The sequence below is a fragment of the Wyeomyia smithii genome, chromosome 3 (assembly GCF_029784165.1).
Source record: "Wyeomyia smithii strain HCP4-BCI-WySm-NY-G18 chromosome 3, ASM2978416v1, whole genome shotgun sequence".
NCBI lineage: Eukaryota > Metazoa > Arthropoda > Insecta > Diptera > Culicidae > Wyeomyia > Wyeomyia smithii.
In genome coordinates this window covers 253098023-253116100 of record NC_073696.1, presented here as the reverse complement: position 1 = coordinate 253116100, position 18078 = coordinate 253098023, and the positions used below count along the sequence as shown (strand labels likewise).

General features: G+C 41.6%; 1 protein-coding gene across 1 annotated transcript; it reads left to right on the top strand.

The window, feature by feature from the left end:
* The first annotated feature begins 1533 nt into the window (after window positions 1-1533).
* Window positions 1534-3322, top strand: LOC129727854 (uncharacterized). Its single transcript, XM_055686087.1, has 4 exons — window positions 1534-1834; window positions 1895-1981; window positions 2038-2682; window positions 2744-3322. Exons 1-4 carry the CDS (start codon window positions 1804-1806, stop codon window positions 2956-2958), a joined length of 978 nt encoding a protein of 325 aa, XP_055542062.1. The 5' UTR covers window positions 1534-1803; the 3' UTR covers window positions 2959-3322.
* Window positions 3323-18078: the final 14756 nt, after the last annotated feature.

Here is an 18078-nt window from a genome sequence, read left to right as displayed (position 1 = left end):
ATCTGTGCATTTTTGAAAAAATTGTTGAGATTATACTCTTAAAAGCAAATTTATATAATTTTCAATCGTTTCACACTAGTTATTCTCACGAATATCACCATTTTGAAGGTGAAACATATGAAAAATTTTCCTCATGGATGTCACCCCCTAGAGGGTGACACCCGGGGCGGTCCGCCCCCGCCGCCTCCGCCACCCCCACCACGCTACGCCAGTGATAATTGGGTTTTGCTATTCACGATTTTCAGATTTTTATATACCAGCTAAAAGAGTAATTTATTGAGCAGAATGTGACTTTAAAATTTTATATCATTGTCCTTCGATTTTTAAGAGAAGAATAAAAATCGCTATAAATCGCTACAATGACAGTTGGTACATGGGCGAACTGTCATTGTAGCGACACAGACAAACAGACGTGCCTCTTCGAACGAAAATCCTGAAAAATCTTCGTCCTTGTACGAAACGTTACACTCATGCGCCACCATGTGAGCTTATTGCCCACTAACTTATTTTCCTAAAACGGTTTTTGTCTTTGCTAATGGATGTGCACGCTTGCTTAAATCAACACAAGCGACAATACTGATGGTTCTTGTCTTTGATAATGAATGTGCAAGCTTGCTTATAGTGACACTAGCGGCATTATTGCCCACTAAGCAAAATTTCAAAATCATCATTATTTTTCTGGTCGATGAAGTCGTCATCGAGTGGTCTGTTTGTTTTTGCCGAGGGGTAAGACAGTGAGTAAATTTGAGGTTTTCCGAGTTTTCCTGAGGAAACCTAAAAAATAAAGAGCAAATCTGAGTAACTCTCGTGTCTCTGAATATCCATCCTTAAAATTTTTTTTCCCACCGCAAATATACACATGAATGTTGCTCGGGGATAATGCGGTCTCGATCAACTAGATTAGTTGAGAGAATTCGTTATCGATATTGTTTTCGGCACATTTTGCATGTTGTAGGATAAGTACAACGATACACCGTGCCTCAGTGCTGAGTCGAGAAAATTTCCAGCTCGAAAAGTTCTTCGACCTGATCGGGAATCGAACCCGATATCACAACCGTGTGGGAGAGCTAGCCGACCGACATCGCTAACCACAGAACCACGGGGACCACCAAGTAAGAGAGTAACTCAAATAAAAGTGAGAAAATTTGAGTTTTTCTGAGAAAACCTGAAATATAAAGAGCAAATCTGAGTAACTCTCGTGTCTCTGAAAATCCATCTTTAAACCTTTTCCCCAACGCGAATATAAATATGAATGTTACTCGGTCTCACCGCTCATATATTTTTCTTGTTCTCAAGGTAATCGAAGATGTGAATCATCTGGAAATTTCGGAGTAAAATTGAGTAAATTAGAGTTACTTTCAAGCATAAGCTGTCTCGCCCCTCGGTTTTTGCTCACTCTCAATTGTTTTGTTCACGTATGTACATACGACCTTTTAACATGTTGCTCGTAAAATACGTTAAAATCGTTCTGAGTGCAAATTACTCTATCTATGAGTTAGGGTCAACGAGCGTGTACCACCGTACAAATTTGACGTTGACGGAAAAGTTTATCACTGACTGTGATTCGTGTTTGTAAATGGCTTGTTTTGGGGGGAAATTTTAAAAATTTCTTCGCATAATTTGCAAAAAAATGGTTTTTATCTACTCTGCTTGCTAGCTAATCTAGGTCGCGAAGTTCCAGGTAGTAGGTCTCGAAGTGCAGGAGATTAAACATCAGTTCAAACCTGCTTCAAAGCTGTTCAGGAACAGCTTGTTTACGTTGTCATCGGATTAGGGATATTTCGCTGCCGTAATACCCCCAGAATGGATAATTGTCATAATTATGCTACGACTTGTAAGATTTCCAAATAAAATCAGCTTGTTCTAAGTTTCATAGAGGTGTTTCGGGTTTTAGCGAAAAAACGAAGGATGCCGATCTCAGACGATATTCACATTATTATCAAGAAATACCGAGACAAAGATAAACATGATGAAAAGCCTTGTAAGTGATTTTAAGCAAATATCTGGATTTATAAATAATATTTGATATTTTTTTAGCGACATCAGGTGACCATGATTACGACGACGAACACAGTATGGACTCTGAGGAGCTCAAGCGAATCCGACAGCAAGAGCCCTCCTCTTCTTGTGTGGTGGCTAGCACTTCCAGCATCAACAGTGGGACGCTGGGAACAACGAACACAAACATTGGCACTGGTATTACTATCGGAGCTAGTGGATGCATGACAGTTCAGCAGCAGCCTGTTTCATCGCAACCCGACGACATCAAACTGATTCTGAAAAAGTTGACCAACATCGAAGAGTTGCTGAAGGTAGTCGCGGAACAGAGCTTCAACCGGTTGGCGGCTTTGAAGCAAGAAGCAACTGGACCAGGTGCAGCTGCTGCTAACCTTGGTTTGATTGCCGCTGAACCAAGCTGCATGAATGTGGAGTCCATGTTTAGGTTTCCACTGAGGACGCTGAAGGAGCTAATCGAACTGAACAAAGGCATCTGCAGCGATGAAAGCCTTTATAACAAGTTATTTGAGTATCTCACCAAAATTAAGCTGGAATGTGATGAAAATATCGTGATGAATGCACTTGGTTCGATAGTTAGCGATGAGGTACTCGATGCAGTATCCTGGGATGGTGGGAAAAAGTTCAAATTATCTTCGCTCGTGATTTTTAGCGATTCTCTGTACGGTAAGTGGTACGATTGAGTTTATGGATCTCCATTGTGTTTCATACGGGTTTATCTTCACAGTGGCCTGGTTCAAGGATCGGCTCAAATATGATGAATACGTAACGGAAATGAAGGACGCAATCGAGAAGTCTCACAAGCGTTACGCAAAAACAAAAGCGAAAAAATCTACCCTCTCGCAGCAATCACAGCCGCATCAAACGCTCACACTGACAACGGCCAGTGGAACCACAACGGCCACGGTTGTCACCGACGGTGGCCAGCTGTTTTTGTCGTAGTCATCCTTTTACTCAGTCAAGGTAGGTCGTTTTTTCCACTGATTGTTCCGTTTATTTTTTTTATTTGTTCTGCATTCAAACGCTGAGTCACTATCAATGCACTATCTTCTTGATTATTGTCAGTTTGTACGTTAAATTGATATACAACTTACGCATATGCACTTTACGTTGAGAAAAGAGCCGAGCAGAAGTAGGGAAGCAAAAGTAGATTTTACTGACAGTAACGTTGAAAATACGAAAACGGAGTTGCTAAATAACAAACTTTATAGTCAAGTGTGATCGATTACATAAAATAACAAAAAAAATGTACTAATGGTTTTGAAAACTTGATAAGACAAGACAACAAAAAAATGAACAAAACTTATTGTGCGTTTGTTTTCGAGTGCATATTGGAATGTGAAAATTATTTATTAAATTGGCAGATAGGAATCTTTGGCTGCGATTAGTCAAAGTTGTTCGCATTTTCGCGATTGTGCAAAATGCTTTGCTCAAGCTGTTGCTAGAAATGCAATGCTGTTATCAAGGTTGCCAACAAAGCACCAAAAAAAGCGGGAATATATCTCTGTAGTTTTCTTATCATACGACGATGTGTTAGGATGACGGTAGTACTAGATCGCATGAAGTGCCGTGGAATAGTGAAAACTAAGTAAGTTGCTCACGTACGCTCGGATCGGTAGTTGTGATTGAGTGAATATTTCAGTGTAAGTAACCAATATAAAAAAATTAATTGAATTCAATTGTATACATTGTTAATTTCAATCGTGAATGTTAACAGAGTTGCAAATTTTCCAGCGTGGTTTACGATTAAAGTTAACAATGCGGCTTTATTTCGTTCGTAGTCAGTTATGAGAAAATTGCATCGAAAAAAAGAAATAAAATTACGACGGTCGATTGGTAACAACTATCAATAAGTTATTGCACAAAATTAATGTCCTTTCGATAAATTATTTTCTAAATACTACTTTTAAACTAATGTGCACGAAGTTGGATAATCTGTGAAAACAGAAAATTCGGAAAATGACCCGAAATGAACCCAACTCTTCATCCATGGGGCGGGGTTTAGTGGCTGGTTCTGAATTCGCGGTCACTCAAAATATTTTTCACGTTATTGTTAAGTGAAATTTCCTGTACTTATTCATTTTCTGTCAGTTTTCATGATTTATGTGACAAACATTACATTTACGTGAAAATCACATGCATACTATGTTTTATCACGTAGGATCTACGTGAACTTGGCAACGTCAAACAGAATGAACTCTCCGTGCGAAAATATACAAGAATCAAAAAAGCGTAGCTGTTGTGTAATTCGGTCTCTGAACATAAAATTGATTTCATCGATGGCTTGCCAATGAGTGAGATTTAGAAAAACCATTATTCGACATGGAATCTTTAGCTTACAGATTTTGTACAGACTCAGTTCGAAGATCCAGGAGTTACCCTAACATAAACAATAGCAGCTAACAGTAATTATCGACGGTGAATGTCTTAATATTTGTCAGTTTTTATGTCGTTCAATCCATTTTCGAATTGGAAATTTTGCATGCCCGTGCGATTTATCTAGCAACATATTTCAAAAAATTCTGAAATCTAATTTCTCTCTTAAGAATTTGGAAAACCACCAATCTGTCATTTTCACGTAGATTCTACGTGATTGTCATTTGAGTTCATGATCTGGTGAGATGATTTATCCTATGAATCTTATACAGCAGACATATGCATTTTATGTGAATTTCACGTAGAATTCAACTACCGTTACCGTGCCTAATTCTGCGCAATTTTTGTTATACTTATGTTTTATGGTATTTTTTGTAACTATAAGCATAATATTTTATTTTTCTTAAATAGAATTATTGATTCTCTGTCAGTGGTCACAATAATATCAAGAATACATGCGAATAAAAGAAAAAAAAACTCCTCGTAGTAACGAAAAGACAACGGCAGGAAATAGTTTTATTCATTTCCTCTCAGAACGAGTGCAACGATTTAAACAAACATCGTAGTTGGTAATAAAAGTTAGTATTGGTTATGATTTAGGTAAAATGAAATATTAGCTTACGCTAAATAGCGCATAGTACTGAAAAAGTGCAAAAAAATAATGCGCAGATTTACGCACCAAATTTTTTTTTTGTGTTCCTAACTATGCGCAGTTTCACAGAGATGAATTTTGGCAAAATTAGGCGGAAGCACATGCAATATGATAAGAACAAAATGCTTGCGAATGTGGACAAGGTAAGAAGAGGCTTTTCCATACGCCGAGCCGCAAGGAAATATGGGATTCTCGAAAGCACACTTCGTGCAAAGTTTTCAGCTGGTGTTTAGTTGAACTCTGCGACGCGTTCCGGGAGGCCAAAAGCGTTCACAACGCAACAGGAAGGCCGGATTGTCGGTTGGATTATTCAGATAGCGAGAGCTGGATTTCAGGTGGATTCTCAGAGGTTAAAGACATCTGTGGCACATTACCTTAAATCGATTGGGCGACCTCGTTTCGTTGGAACCCGTCTGCCGGCAGAAATCGTCAATAGTACTCCGGATGGTTGGTCTATTGAGAAAAATGTATCGGTGGTATGAGATTTTTTATGAATATTTAAAAAATGTTCTCCACCCATGGCTACTGCGATACAAGGTAGCTCTTCCCATTTTACTTTTCATAGATGGCCATAAATCGCACGTTTCTCTTCAGACCACTGAGTTTTGCAAGATTTTCTTCTCATACTGTTGTTTTTGGCTGTACATGTGTCTAACTTTTTTTTCTGTATTTTCGAAAGTCATACAACATGTGGGACCTATTATTTGTTTGAATGCATGTAAAAAATCTGTGAACTAGGGTTGGACTTTTGAAATTGTCTTATCTGCGCAGAATATGGCACCTTCACGGTACCGGTAAAATGGAAAGCATTCGATTATCTGTTAGCTACTACGTTTGATACAACGTAAAATTTCCAAATTTTATTTCCCCAATTCTTAAGAGACGGCAAATAGTTTTTAGAAATTATAGAAATATGTTGCTTGATAAATCGCACGGCCATGCAAAATCGCCGATTCGTAAATGAATCAAACGACATAAAAACTGACAAATATTACGACATTTGCCGGCGATAGAAACTCCTCGACCTTTGAACTGAGTCTGTGTGCAACCTGTAAGCTCAGGGCTCGATGTCAAATTCGTACGGTTTTTCGAAAGCTCACTTATTGGTAAGCCGTCGAGAAATTCTATTTTATTTTCAGCGACTGAGTTAGACAACAGCTTTGCCATTTTGATTTCTGTATATTTTCACACAGAGAGTTCTAGCGATATTTTTTCTATGACATTCTGTTTGACGTTGCAAAGGTCACGTAGATACCACGTGATAAAACATAGTAAGCATGTGATTTCCACGTAGATGTTATGTTTGTTACATAAATCATGCAAAATGACAGAAAATGAATAAGTACAGGAAATTTCCCGTAACAATAATGTGAAAAATATTTTGAGTGTAGGAATGGGAATAGACTGGGGCATGGATGGATTTCAGAAAAATGTATATGGGTCATTCCATACGAAGTGACCACGAAATAGCACAAACTTGGACACGACCATCACTGATTTTGCCCAAAGTTGGGGGAATTATTCATCTACTGTCTGTTTGGAAAAATCCCAATTTTGGTGTCGATTGAAATACCCCCCGCTCTGTTGGACCCCCTCTTTATTGCAAAGTCACGCAATTTTTGTCAAAAATCTCTTTTTTCTTTTTCTTACAATTTATAGACGTGTTGCCAGATAAATTATTTTTGTATTTGAAAACTAAATTTACATTTTTCGGCAAATGCAGCCATTTTCATTTTAAATTTGATAATTTCATCGCGTTCCTTGGAAAATTTTACGTAAGAAGCAATTATCATCCGGAGGTAATATGAGCCAATCTCGAGACATAAAATTTTTACGAAAATCGTTGTAAACTTCGTAATTAATTTTTTTTTAACAATTTATAGACGTAAGACACCCGAATAATAGTGATAAGTGAATTTTGAAGAAAATAAACCAAGGAATCCAGAAAAAATATTGTTTTTGACCGAAAGTGTTGCCAGATAGATTATTTTTGTATTTTAAAACTTAATTTGCATTTTTCGACAAATGCAACCAATTGTATATTAAATTTGATGGTTTTATCGTATTTCTTGGAAAATTTTACGTAAGAAACACTTATCACCCCGTGGTAACATGAGCCAATCTCGGGATATAGCATTTTTACGAAAATAGTTTTGAATTTCGTAATTAATTTTTTGTAAAAATGTTATATCTCGAGGTTGGCTCATATTACCTCGAGGTGGTAAGTGTTTCTTACGTAAATTTTTCCGTGAAATACGATGGAACCATCAAATTTAAAATAAAATTAGCTGCATTGGCCGAAAAATGCAAATTTAATTTTAAAATACAAAAATAATCTATCTGACAACACTTCCGGTCAAAAATAATATATTTTCTGGATTCCTTGGTTTATTTTCTTCAAAATTCACCTATCACTATTTTTCGGGTGTCTTACGTCTATAAATTATAAAATAAAATAATTACGAAGTTTACAACTATTTTCGTAAAAATTTTATATCTCGAGATTGGCCCATATTACCTCGGGATGATAGTAGCTTCTTACGTAAAATTTTCCAAGGAACACGATGAAATTATCAAATTCAAAATAAAAATGGCTGCAATTGCCGAAAAATGTAAATTTAGTTTTCAAATACAAAAATAATTTATCTGGCAACACTTCCGGTCAAAGCTCATATATTTTCTGGATTCCTTGGTTTATTTTCTTCAAAAATCATCTATCAGCATTTTTCGGTCATCCTACGTCTATGAATTGTAAGAAAAAGAAAAAAGAGATTTTTGACAAAAATTGCGTGACTTTGCAATAAAGAGGGGGGTCCAACAGAGCGGGGGGTATTCCAATCGACACCAAAATTGGGTTTTTTTCCAAACCGACAGTAGATGAATAATTCCCCCAACTTTGGGCAAAATCTGTGATGGTCGTGTCCAAGTGGCATGTACACTTCGTATGGAATGACCCGTATGGGAATCTGCTGCACTCGTAAATGATCCGGGATTCCACGAATTTCCTCTACCATGGAAGTGTCGTGAAACACAGTGGGATTAGAAGTATTTAATAGCTGACATGATTTGGAATATACGATTAATATTTTGGGACATGCGATTAGAATACAATGTCATGAAACGGGTTTGTGAATTAAGTTCGAATAGCCTTTCAAAATTGTTAAATAACCGGGCGGTTCCAACCCTCACATTTCATAAGAATACGAGAAGATAGACTCCAGAAGCGGTCCTTTAACGGAAGAAGCCCATCCAAGACCACCAACCTCATCGTATGGGTCGACCGTATGCAACCCAAGACAATACGCAGACGATATTCTATTCGCTACAGTTTGATCAAATGTGTGTTTGCTGTGGAGCCGAAGCAGAAACATCCGTACTCAACACAGGATAGCAGTGCAACCGGCCTATAAGATTTGTGATCAGAAGCTGGTTTTTCCGGTTTCTGGATGGCGATCACCTTCAGTTGCCTCCGGAAAGATTCTTCAACAAGTTCAATTTGGACCTGTCTAACCCAGGTGCATCGCGAACATTTTTTGCTTTGGAACAGAGTCCGTACATACTTTCCTGGCAAAGTCAAATATCCGAAGACTCGTTGCATTCGTTGACCATTATACGATTTCGCATTCTTCTGGCTGTGTTCCAAAGAGTGCTTGCTCATGGATGTCTCTCTCGAAGTTTCGTTCACGAACTGACACCAATAGTCATATTTTTTTGCTCTAGCCCAGTTTGTAATCCCGAAAAGGCTAAATAGCGTCGGATCTTTTCGTGTGAGTGGTGTTGATGTTGAATTGATTCAACAGCTTCCGAAATCATTTCCACACCACACATCCAACGAGTACAGGGTCTACCACGGCGTCGCCTATTTCTGCCGGGCTCTCTACTGAATATTATCTTCGCTGGTCGCTCCTTCGGCATTCGCGCCACGTGGCCAGCCCACTGTAGTCTGCCGTGTTTTATCAGCTCGCTGATATCCGCATGTTGGTATGCTTGCTACACCCCGTGGTTCATGCGCCTGCGCCACACACCATTCTCCAATTTTTCGCCAAGTATGGGACGCAGGATCCTACGCTTGAAAGTGCTTGCCGGTCGGTCTCTTTCATCGACCAACACTCGTGGCCGTAGAGTACCACCTGGAGGATCAGCGTCCTGTAGAGCGCAAACTTCGTGCGGACGTGCATGCTGTGGGAGCTCAGTAAGAGGTCCTGTTTGTGACTGCTATCCGTCTCTTCGCTTCGCGGCCAACATGGTTGTCACACGTCACGAGAGTACCAAGGTACACAAATTCGTCGACTATTTCATAAATGCCCCTATCACAATTTCAGTACCAAGACTCGACAATCTTCCACGCTCTCTACCAGCCACCATGTACTTTGTTTTGACAGAGTTGATGATAAGTCCAATTCTCGCTGCTTCTCTTTTAAAAGGCACGAATTCCTCTTCCACTGCTCTGCGGATAATACCGACGATATCAATATCATCCGCAAAGCCAAGGTGCATATGAGACTCCGAAATAATGGCACCGCTTCGTTGCACGCCAGATCTCCGTACTGCACCTTCCAAGGCAATATTAAACAACAGATTCGAGAGCCCGCCACCTGGCAACGTCACGAACGAGTCCGCGATTACGCCCGCTATCCTGACGTATGATGTAAAACCGTCAAGGGTGGCACGAATCAGCTTAATCAGTTTAGTTGGGAAACCGTGTTCAAGCATAATTTGGTAATCTCCAACAAAGGCTTCCTGCAACGGCTTTAGTCTATGAAATAGGATGCGGGAAAAAAGTTTGCAGTTTTGTGGTTTTTTAGCTTTTTACAAGCTTCCCTCACCTCGTCTAAGCTTGGCGGATCCACAGCTTGTCCATCCTCCTCTAGTTCTCTCCTGTTTCTGTCGACTGCTCTATCCTCTTCGCCGTTCAGTACTTACTTTACTTTATTTTGTTGGCTAACGGACCGTTCACCGGTCTAGGGCCGAATTAGAGATATCCAGCTTCTTCTGTCTTGGGCAGCCGTTCCCCAGTCTCCTCGTACACCAGCAGATCGTGCATTTTCTTCTACCGCGCACATCCACCGCGTGCGAGGCCTACCACCAGGGGCGACTCGTGGCTTTTGAACCTACCTGTTCAACTACAAATTTTGAAAATCGATAGAGGAAGTAATCACAATCATGTCCGCGAAATCACGCAAGTCATTCTATTTGTTACTATTTGAAAGTGAAACTAAAAACCAATAAAATATTAATATAAATTTGCGATTGAAATATATTTTTTTGCATGGCGTTCCCGTGTGCAATGCACAGGTTGCACCTATGAACGAGTCGCCCCTGCTTACCACGGACCCGACGGCCTCTTCCTGGTTCTCTATTGAGGATAGTTTTGGCGGCTCTCTCGTCAGGCATTCTGGCTACATGTTCAGCCCACTGAAGCCTGTATACCTGGTACAACTCGTGATTAATGCGTCTGCGCCACACTCCATTTTCCAGTTTACCGGGAGTATCAGCGTTCTATACAGCGCTAGTTTTGTGCGAGTTTGCAAACTACGGGACCTTAGCTGGTTACGTAGTCCGTAGAAGGCCCTGTTCGCAGCTGCAACTCGTCGTTACACTTCTCGGCTCATTTCGTTGTCACATGTTACAAGTGTACCAAAATGAACGAATTTCAACCACTTCAAATCGTTCCCCATCTATCTCCACCTCAGCACCAACACCACGGGGACTTCCACGCTCTCTGCCAGCTACCATGTACTTCGTTTTGGCAGAGTTCAGTAAAGTCTTGAAATGTTGCTTCCAACGCATGGCCGCCAATGTCTCATCGGTTATCAGGTTACCTTCCATGTCGTTGCACATGGTAGGGATTGGCACAGTCCGGTTCCTGATTCTGTTTACCACCTTATAGAAACTTCTCGTGTCGTGCCTGGAGAGGCATACTTCCGCCTCCGCAAGAGATCGTTCGCAGTGCTCGGGGTTTCTTGCGTTGATGGAGTCTCTTTTCAATCGCTCTAGCCTCTCGATAACTCTCCCTCATCTGGCTTGTCACACGATTTGCTGCCACCATCGTGCGAGCACGAGCTCAATTTTCCTCATCTGTCACCTCTTGGCACTCCGCATCGAACCACGTGTTGCGTGCGGTTCCTGCAGTCGTGCCCAACACCTCTCGCGCTGTGTAGCTGACCGTGTCGTGGATGTGCTTCCACTGTTCGTTCAGATCTCTAACCGGTACACCAATCCGCTCTTCAACCTTCCGAGTGCACTCAGCAGCAACTCCGTCAGCGGACAACCTCTGGATGCCAGTCCGTATCTTCCTCGAAGTGCTCGATTTGTATACGTTGGCCAGCCGAGCGCGAATTGTTCCTACCACGAGATGGTGGTCTGAGTCGACTGTCAACCAGGATGTGGTCGATTTGCGAGCAAGCTTTGCCATTAGGGTCCGACCTGTGCGTTTGCATCCCCGATTACGATCTTAATATCATGCTTTGGGCACTCTCCATATGTTTTATCGAGGAGCTCATAGAACTCCTTCACGTCATCGGGTTTTTCGTTCGTCGGTACGTATACGTTGTTCAGGCTGTAATTGAAGAATCTACCCTTGATTCTCAATACGCATATCCGGTCACTGAGGGGCCTCCATTTAATGATCCGCTTGATCTGGTCCCTTGTATGACGAAACCGACGCCCCGTTCACCTCTATCGCCGCCTCTGTAGTAGATGTGGTATTTGAAGGTCGTTCCCGTGATAGGGGTGCTTATTACGGGAGTCACTTCACGGTGAAATATATTTCACTCTCACGCTTACTTCACTTTTTTAGACCTATTCCCGATTCCACCTCAAGTGAGGTGACAAAAATCACCTCCGTGGGGTGAGATTGACAGTGAAGTGAAATTGAGAATAGGACAAGTGCATATTGTTTCCCAGCTCAAAAATCTCTAAGTCCCAGAAAGTCGTTTTTTTCGTTTTTTTAGATGACACCAGATCTTGACGTGTTCTGCATTTCTAAGACATTCGGCATAAAAAAAAATGTTTTTTTCGGTATCGAAAATTTCCTGAACTAGTTTGCATTTTTTTCATTGGGCAAAAAAAAATGAAAATTTGACCGCTTTAAGACACGGATCAAATTCGGATTCGTTTCGTTACTGAAGAATAATTCCAATATTTACCATCAGATCACAAATCAATCAACTTTAAGACTTATGGCATCTTCGTGGAATCATTTCACCGTTCAAAATGGTCGTGAAATAATTCCACGCGAAACGTCGCTTTTTCCGTTCTCACTTCACTGATATGACACTCATAATAACCCAGATTCCGCGGCAGATGTCACTTTGCGACGTTTTTCTCACTTACGTGAGTCCCGTAATAGGATTTTGTTCACTTCACTCTGATTTCACCGTGAATGACTCCCGTAATAAGCACCAGGATCTACCACTCGGAACTCACGTTCACCCGTCTTCGACCACCGCACTTCCTGGATGGCTGCGACTTCCACCCTAACTTCTCGCTGCCGTCTTGGGTGTAGCTGGCGAGACACCGCATTTCATAACTCAACCGTCCGCTCCGGATCAGACGCTGTTTGAGCCGCCCCTAACATAGAGAACAGACGCTCAGGCAAGCTACCCTCCTGAGAAAACAGCTCTCCCCCCCTGTCAGCATACGACCCAGCTCTGGTACAATGGGGTCTATTTTATGCCAACTAGTACGGGTTGTACTACTGGTACGCTCTGCCCAGCCGTTTACCAACCAAGGAGGGGGAGTTGGCCCTTTAGTGATTGAAATTAGAAAAGGCATATGGTCGGATCAAGGATTACCCTCCATGTGTAATCTAACCGTAACGACGTCGAACATAAGGATAGATCCAAAGCACTTGGACCCGCTGGAGGTTTCGGGACACATCGCATTTCACCGTTGTTTAGAATCGTCATGTCGAAGTCATCGCAAAGGTTTTAGAGCAAAGAGGAGAGGTTATCATTGTAAGGGGAGAAGCCACGCCATGCGTTAAAGTCTCCCAAAATAAAACGTGGTGTAGGAAGAAGTTCTATTAAATCAAAGAGCAGCCGTTGCCCAAGCTGTGCTCTGGGGGGAATATATATTGAGGCAAAGCTCTTTATCTTGTATTGTCATTTGACATGCGACAACTTCGATGCCTGGAGTCGAGGGAAGGTTAATACGATAGGAAGCATAGCACTTCTTAATCTCTATGATTTAATAAATGATTTTACTGTTGAAAGAATCGCTGTAAGAAATTTTTTTATTGGATCGGGTACATTTAAACTTTCAAAAATCCAGTCCATGATATCAGAAAATTTCACTAATCCAGCATGTGTTGCGTTAGCAGGATGTGCAAAAGGAACAACTGGGGTTTTAGATGTTCCTGGGTGCGCTGGGAACTCCTTCTGGGGCTTTAAATTTGCAAGCCTAGAATGAGTTTGCTTCGCTTTTTTCGCAGCACTTTTTGTTTTGGTTGGACCTTTTCTGAGAAGTTTAGGTGGATCGTCATAGTCGGTTTCATCTGAAGACAACAGATCAAAGGAATTCGCTGTTATGGTAGAAGTGATCGTAGTTTCTTCGAGCATATCAGACCAAATAGTTTTTGTTTATTGAGAAGAAAATTGGCGCGCTCTTATTATGAAAACAGTAAGCGATAAAATTCATCTTGCCAAAACAACTTATTTATACGACAATGCATATTTCGTTAATATTATGTTATCCATCTCTTTTCTACCACACCAGCAATGTAAATGTCCTCGATTCTCGAAAAAAATATAACACCAAGAAATTTCAATGTAAAAATGTGCCCAAGAGTGCAATGATAAATGTTCAGTAACTGTGTCTAGCCCTTAGACCGAGCCAAAAAGCTGTTTTTTTTTCCTTATATATCGTTTATTTGACACGGCACAAATACAATTTAATGTTTAACGGCGCCAATTATATCTGGTGACTTAAAAACTAAAAGCAAATTTTTTATCCTCGCTGCCGACTACGAGCTGAAATTAAGTCTAACTTAAAACTAGCATGAATTTTTCAATCAGTTGTTTGTTGTTGAATGGTCGTCTGATGCTCTTCGAATGGCCGATGTCATGAACTGGGGCAGGGACTTGTATTCTCGGGTCCTGGAGGTATTGTGCGGGGTCTAGTTGCTGGTTATGGTTCATTGTTGTTGTTCGCTAGTGTTCAAGTGGCCATATGGTATGTGCCGCTGAGCCAAGATATCACTGAAGGCCTCGGGTTCTCTGGTCGTGGCGAATTCGAGTGGGGTGCAGTTGCTGATTCCAAAATCTGTGCTTAAGGTTCAAACGTGTTCTTGTCGTTTTGTTGGGTGTAGACGGAGGGGAACGGGACTAGACTGGGGCATGGATGGATTTTAGGAAAACGTATATAAGGGTCATGTAGGGTATGTCACGGCTCGCCAAGACATCACGAACAGGTACAGCTGGCCGTCTACCTCCGGCCTCAAGGGAAGCTACTAATTTAGACCTGGCGTCACGGTGGACAGGGCATGACCAAACAACGTGCTCTATGTCGTGATAACCTTCACCACAGGCACAGATACTACTTTCCCCGAGCCCAATACGACGGAGATGTGCATCAAATCTATAGTGATTGGACATAAGCCGAGACATCACGCAAATGAAATCTCGACCAACATCCAACCCCTTGAACCACGGGTTCGTCGATACTTTGGGTATAATGGAATGTAACCACCTTCCCAGTTCCCCTCTGGGACAAGAATTTTGCCAACTGATGATCGTATTCTGACGTACAAATGCAAAAAATTCATTAAAAGCAATTGGTCTTTCATAAATTTCACCGTTTGTTGCGCCCACCTTAGCCAAAACAGTTCGCTTTCTCATTGCCCGGTATCGAGCAGTGAGAAGGGACCCACACTAAGGTAATCTGAGAAGATTTTTCGGATAAAACACTCAGATGTTCCCGTATTTTCCCCAGGAAATACGGAGAGTGCTTAACATCTTTCGTCGATCGGAGAGCCTCAATGGAACTGAGACTGTCCGTAAATTCATCAATAATGGTCCGTGGGCATTTTTTCGATAATCCCTAGGGTGTACTGAATTGCAGCTAATTCTGCGACGTAAACAGAAGCAGGATTATCGAGCTTATGGGAGACGGTTAAATTGTTATTGAAGATACCGAAGCCAGTGGACCCATCGATAAGTGATCCGTCAGTGTAGAACATATTGTCACAGTTGATGTTTCGATATTTATTAGAAAAAATTTTGGGGATCTGCTGCACGCGTAAATGATCCGGAATTCCACGGGTTTCGTCTATCATGGATGTATCGAAAAACACAGTAGAATCAGAAGTATTCAATAAGTTGACACGATTTGGAATATTCGGAGAAGGATTGATATTTTGGGATATGTGATTGAAATACAATGTCATAAAACGGGTTTGTGAATTAAGTTCGATTAACCTTTCAAAATTTTCAATCACAGGACGGTTCAAGACCTCACATTTGATAAGAATACGAGAAGACAGGCTCCAAAAGCGGGTTTTCAAAGGTAGAACTCCAGCTAAGACCTCCAAACTCATCGTATGGGTCGATTGCATGCAACCTAAGGCGATACGCAAACAACGATATTGTCTTCGCTCCAGTTTGATCAAATGTGTGTTTGCTGCGGAGCGGAAGCAGAAACACCCGTACTCAATAACAGACAATATCGTTATTTGGTGAAGTCTTATAAGGTCTCCTGGATGGGCTCCCCACCATTGTCCGGTTATTGTGCGAAGAAAATTCACTCTTTGTTGACGTTTTTTCATCAGATACCTCACGTGGCAACCCCAGGTGCCTTTAGAGTCGAACCAGACACCAAGATATTTGTGTACCAAAACCTGAGAAATCGTTTTACCCATTAATTGTGTTTGAAGCTGAGCAGGTTCATGCTTCCTTGAAAAAACTACTATCTCAGTCTTCTCCGGAGAGAATTCGATACCTAGCTGTAAAGCCCAAGCGGACAAATTGTCCAAGGTATCTTGCAATGGTCCTTGCAAATCGGCAGCTTTGGTTCCTGTAACAGAGATTACACTGTCGTCTGCAAGTTGTCTTATCGTGCATGAATTTGCCAGACATTCGTCGATGTCATTTACATAAAAATTGTAAAGAAGGGGGCTTAAACATGAGCCCTGGGGAAGACCCATGTAGCTAATTCGAAAAGTTGCCAAATCGCCATGCGTAAAATGCATATGCTTTTCGGACAACAAATTGTGCAAAAAATTGTTCAAAATTGGAGAAAATCCTTGTCGGTGAAGTTTACCCGAAATAATGTCAATAGAAACGGAATCAAAAGCCCCCTTAATGTCCAAGAACGCAGACGCCATTTGTTCTTTGCGAGCATACGCCAGCTGGCGAATATCTGTTGAAAGCAACGCAAGACAATCATTCGTCCCTTTGGCACGACGGAAGCCAAACTGAGTATCTGATAGTAGACTATTTGATTCGACCCAATGGTCTAAACGACGGAGTATCATTTTTTCCATCAATTTCCGGATACAGGATAGCATTGCAATCGGCCTATAAGAGTTGTGACCAGAAGCTGGTTTCCCTGGTTTTTGAATGGCGATCACCTTCACTTGCCTCCAATCCTGCGGTACAATGTTTTGCTCCAGGAACTTATTGAACAAGTTCAACAAGCGCCTCTTGGCATTGCCGGGTAGATTCTTCAACAAGTTGAATTTGATTCTATCTAACCCAGGCGCGTTATTGTTACAGGATAGGAGGGCAACTGAAAATTCTGCCATCGTAAAAGGTGATTCTATCGCGTCGTGGCCCGGAGACGCATCGCAAACAATGTTTTGCTTAGGAACAGAGTCCGGACATACTTTCCTGGCAAAATCAAATATCCACCGACTTGAAGACTCCTCGCTTTCGTTGACCGTTACGCGATTCCGCATTTTTCGGGCTGTGTTCCAAAGAGTGCTCATCGATGTCTCTCTCGACGTCTCGTTCACGAACCGACGCCAATATCCGCGTTTCTTTGCTTTAGCCAGGCTTTTAAGCTTGGTATTAAGCTCCGAGTACCGTATATAGTCGTCGGGTATACCTCCCTTCTGGAAGGCCAAAAACGCGTCGGATCTTTGCGTGTAGACATCGGAGCACTCTTGGTCCCACCACGGAGTTGGAGGCCGCTCTTTGATCGTTACGCCGGGATATTTCTTCGTTTGGGCTTGCAACGCGGCGTCGAGAATCAAGCCCGCGAGGAGGTTGTATTCTTCAAGTGGTGGATTAGGTTGAATCGACTCGACCGCTTTGGAAATCATTTCCTCGTATAACTTCCAATCGACATTCCGTGTGAGGTCATACGGAATGTCAATTGGTCGCATGCGAGTTGACCCGTTAGTAATTGAAATAAGAATAGGCAAATGGTCGCTACCGTGAGGATCGAGGATTACCTTCCATGTGCAATCCAACCGTAGCGACGTCGAACATAAGGATAGATCCAAAGCGCTTGGGCGCGCTGGAGGTTTCGGGATACGTGTCATTTCACCGTTGTTCAAAATAGTCATGTCGAAGTCATCGCAAAGGTTATAGATTAAAGAGGAGCGGTTATCATTGTAAGGGGAACCCCAAGCCACACCATGAGAGTTGAAGTCTCCCAAAATCAAACGTGGCGAGGGAAGAAGTTCTATTAAATCAAAGAGCAGCCGTTGCCCAACCTGTGCTCTGGGAGGAATATATATTGAGGCAATACAAAGCTGTTTACCTTGTATTGTCATTTGACATGCAACAACTTCGAATCGAGGGGAGGTTAATACGATAGAAAGAATAGCACTTTTTAATCCCTAGAAGTACTCCTCCATATGGGGTGTCTCGATCAAGGCGAATAATATTAAAATCATGGAAGTTGAGATCAATATTTGAAGTAGGCCAAGTTTCACAAAGGGAAAATGCATCGCATTTGTTTTTATTTATCAAAACTTTAAACGAATCAATTTTTGGTAAAATACTTCTACAACTCCACTGTAAGACAGAGATAGAATCCTTCAGATTAGCAGATGAATTAGGCATCTAAGGATACGATCGCTGCGAGGA

Bases quoted from the DNA above. Each gene is read 5' to 3' on its own strand.
- LOC129727854 (XM_055686087.1), top strand. From the start codon at position 1,804: ATGGATAATTGTCATAATTATGCTACGACTT. The intron at 1,835-1,894 runs GTAAGATTTCCA...TTCGGGTTTTAG, and splicing joins TCATAATTATGCTACGACTT to CGAAAAAACGAAGGATGCCG. The intron at 2,683-2,743 runs GTAAGTGGTACG...TTATCTTCACAG, and splicing joins TTTTAGCGATTCTCTGTACG to TGGCCTGGTTCAAGGATCGG.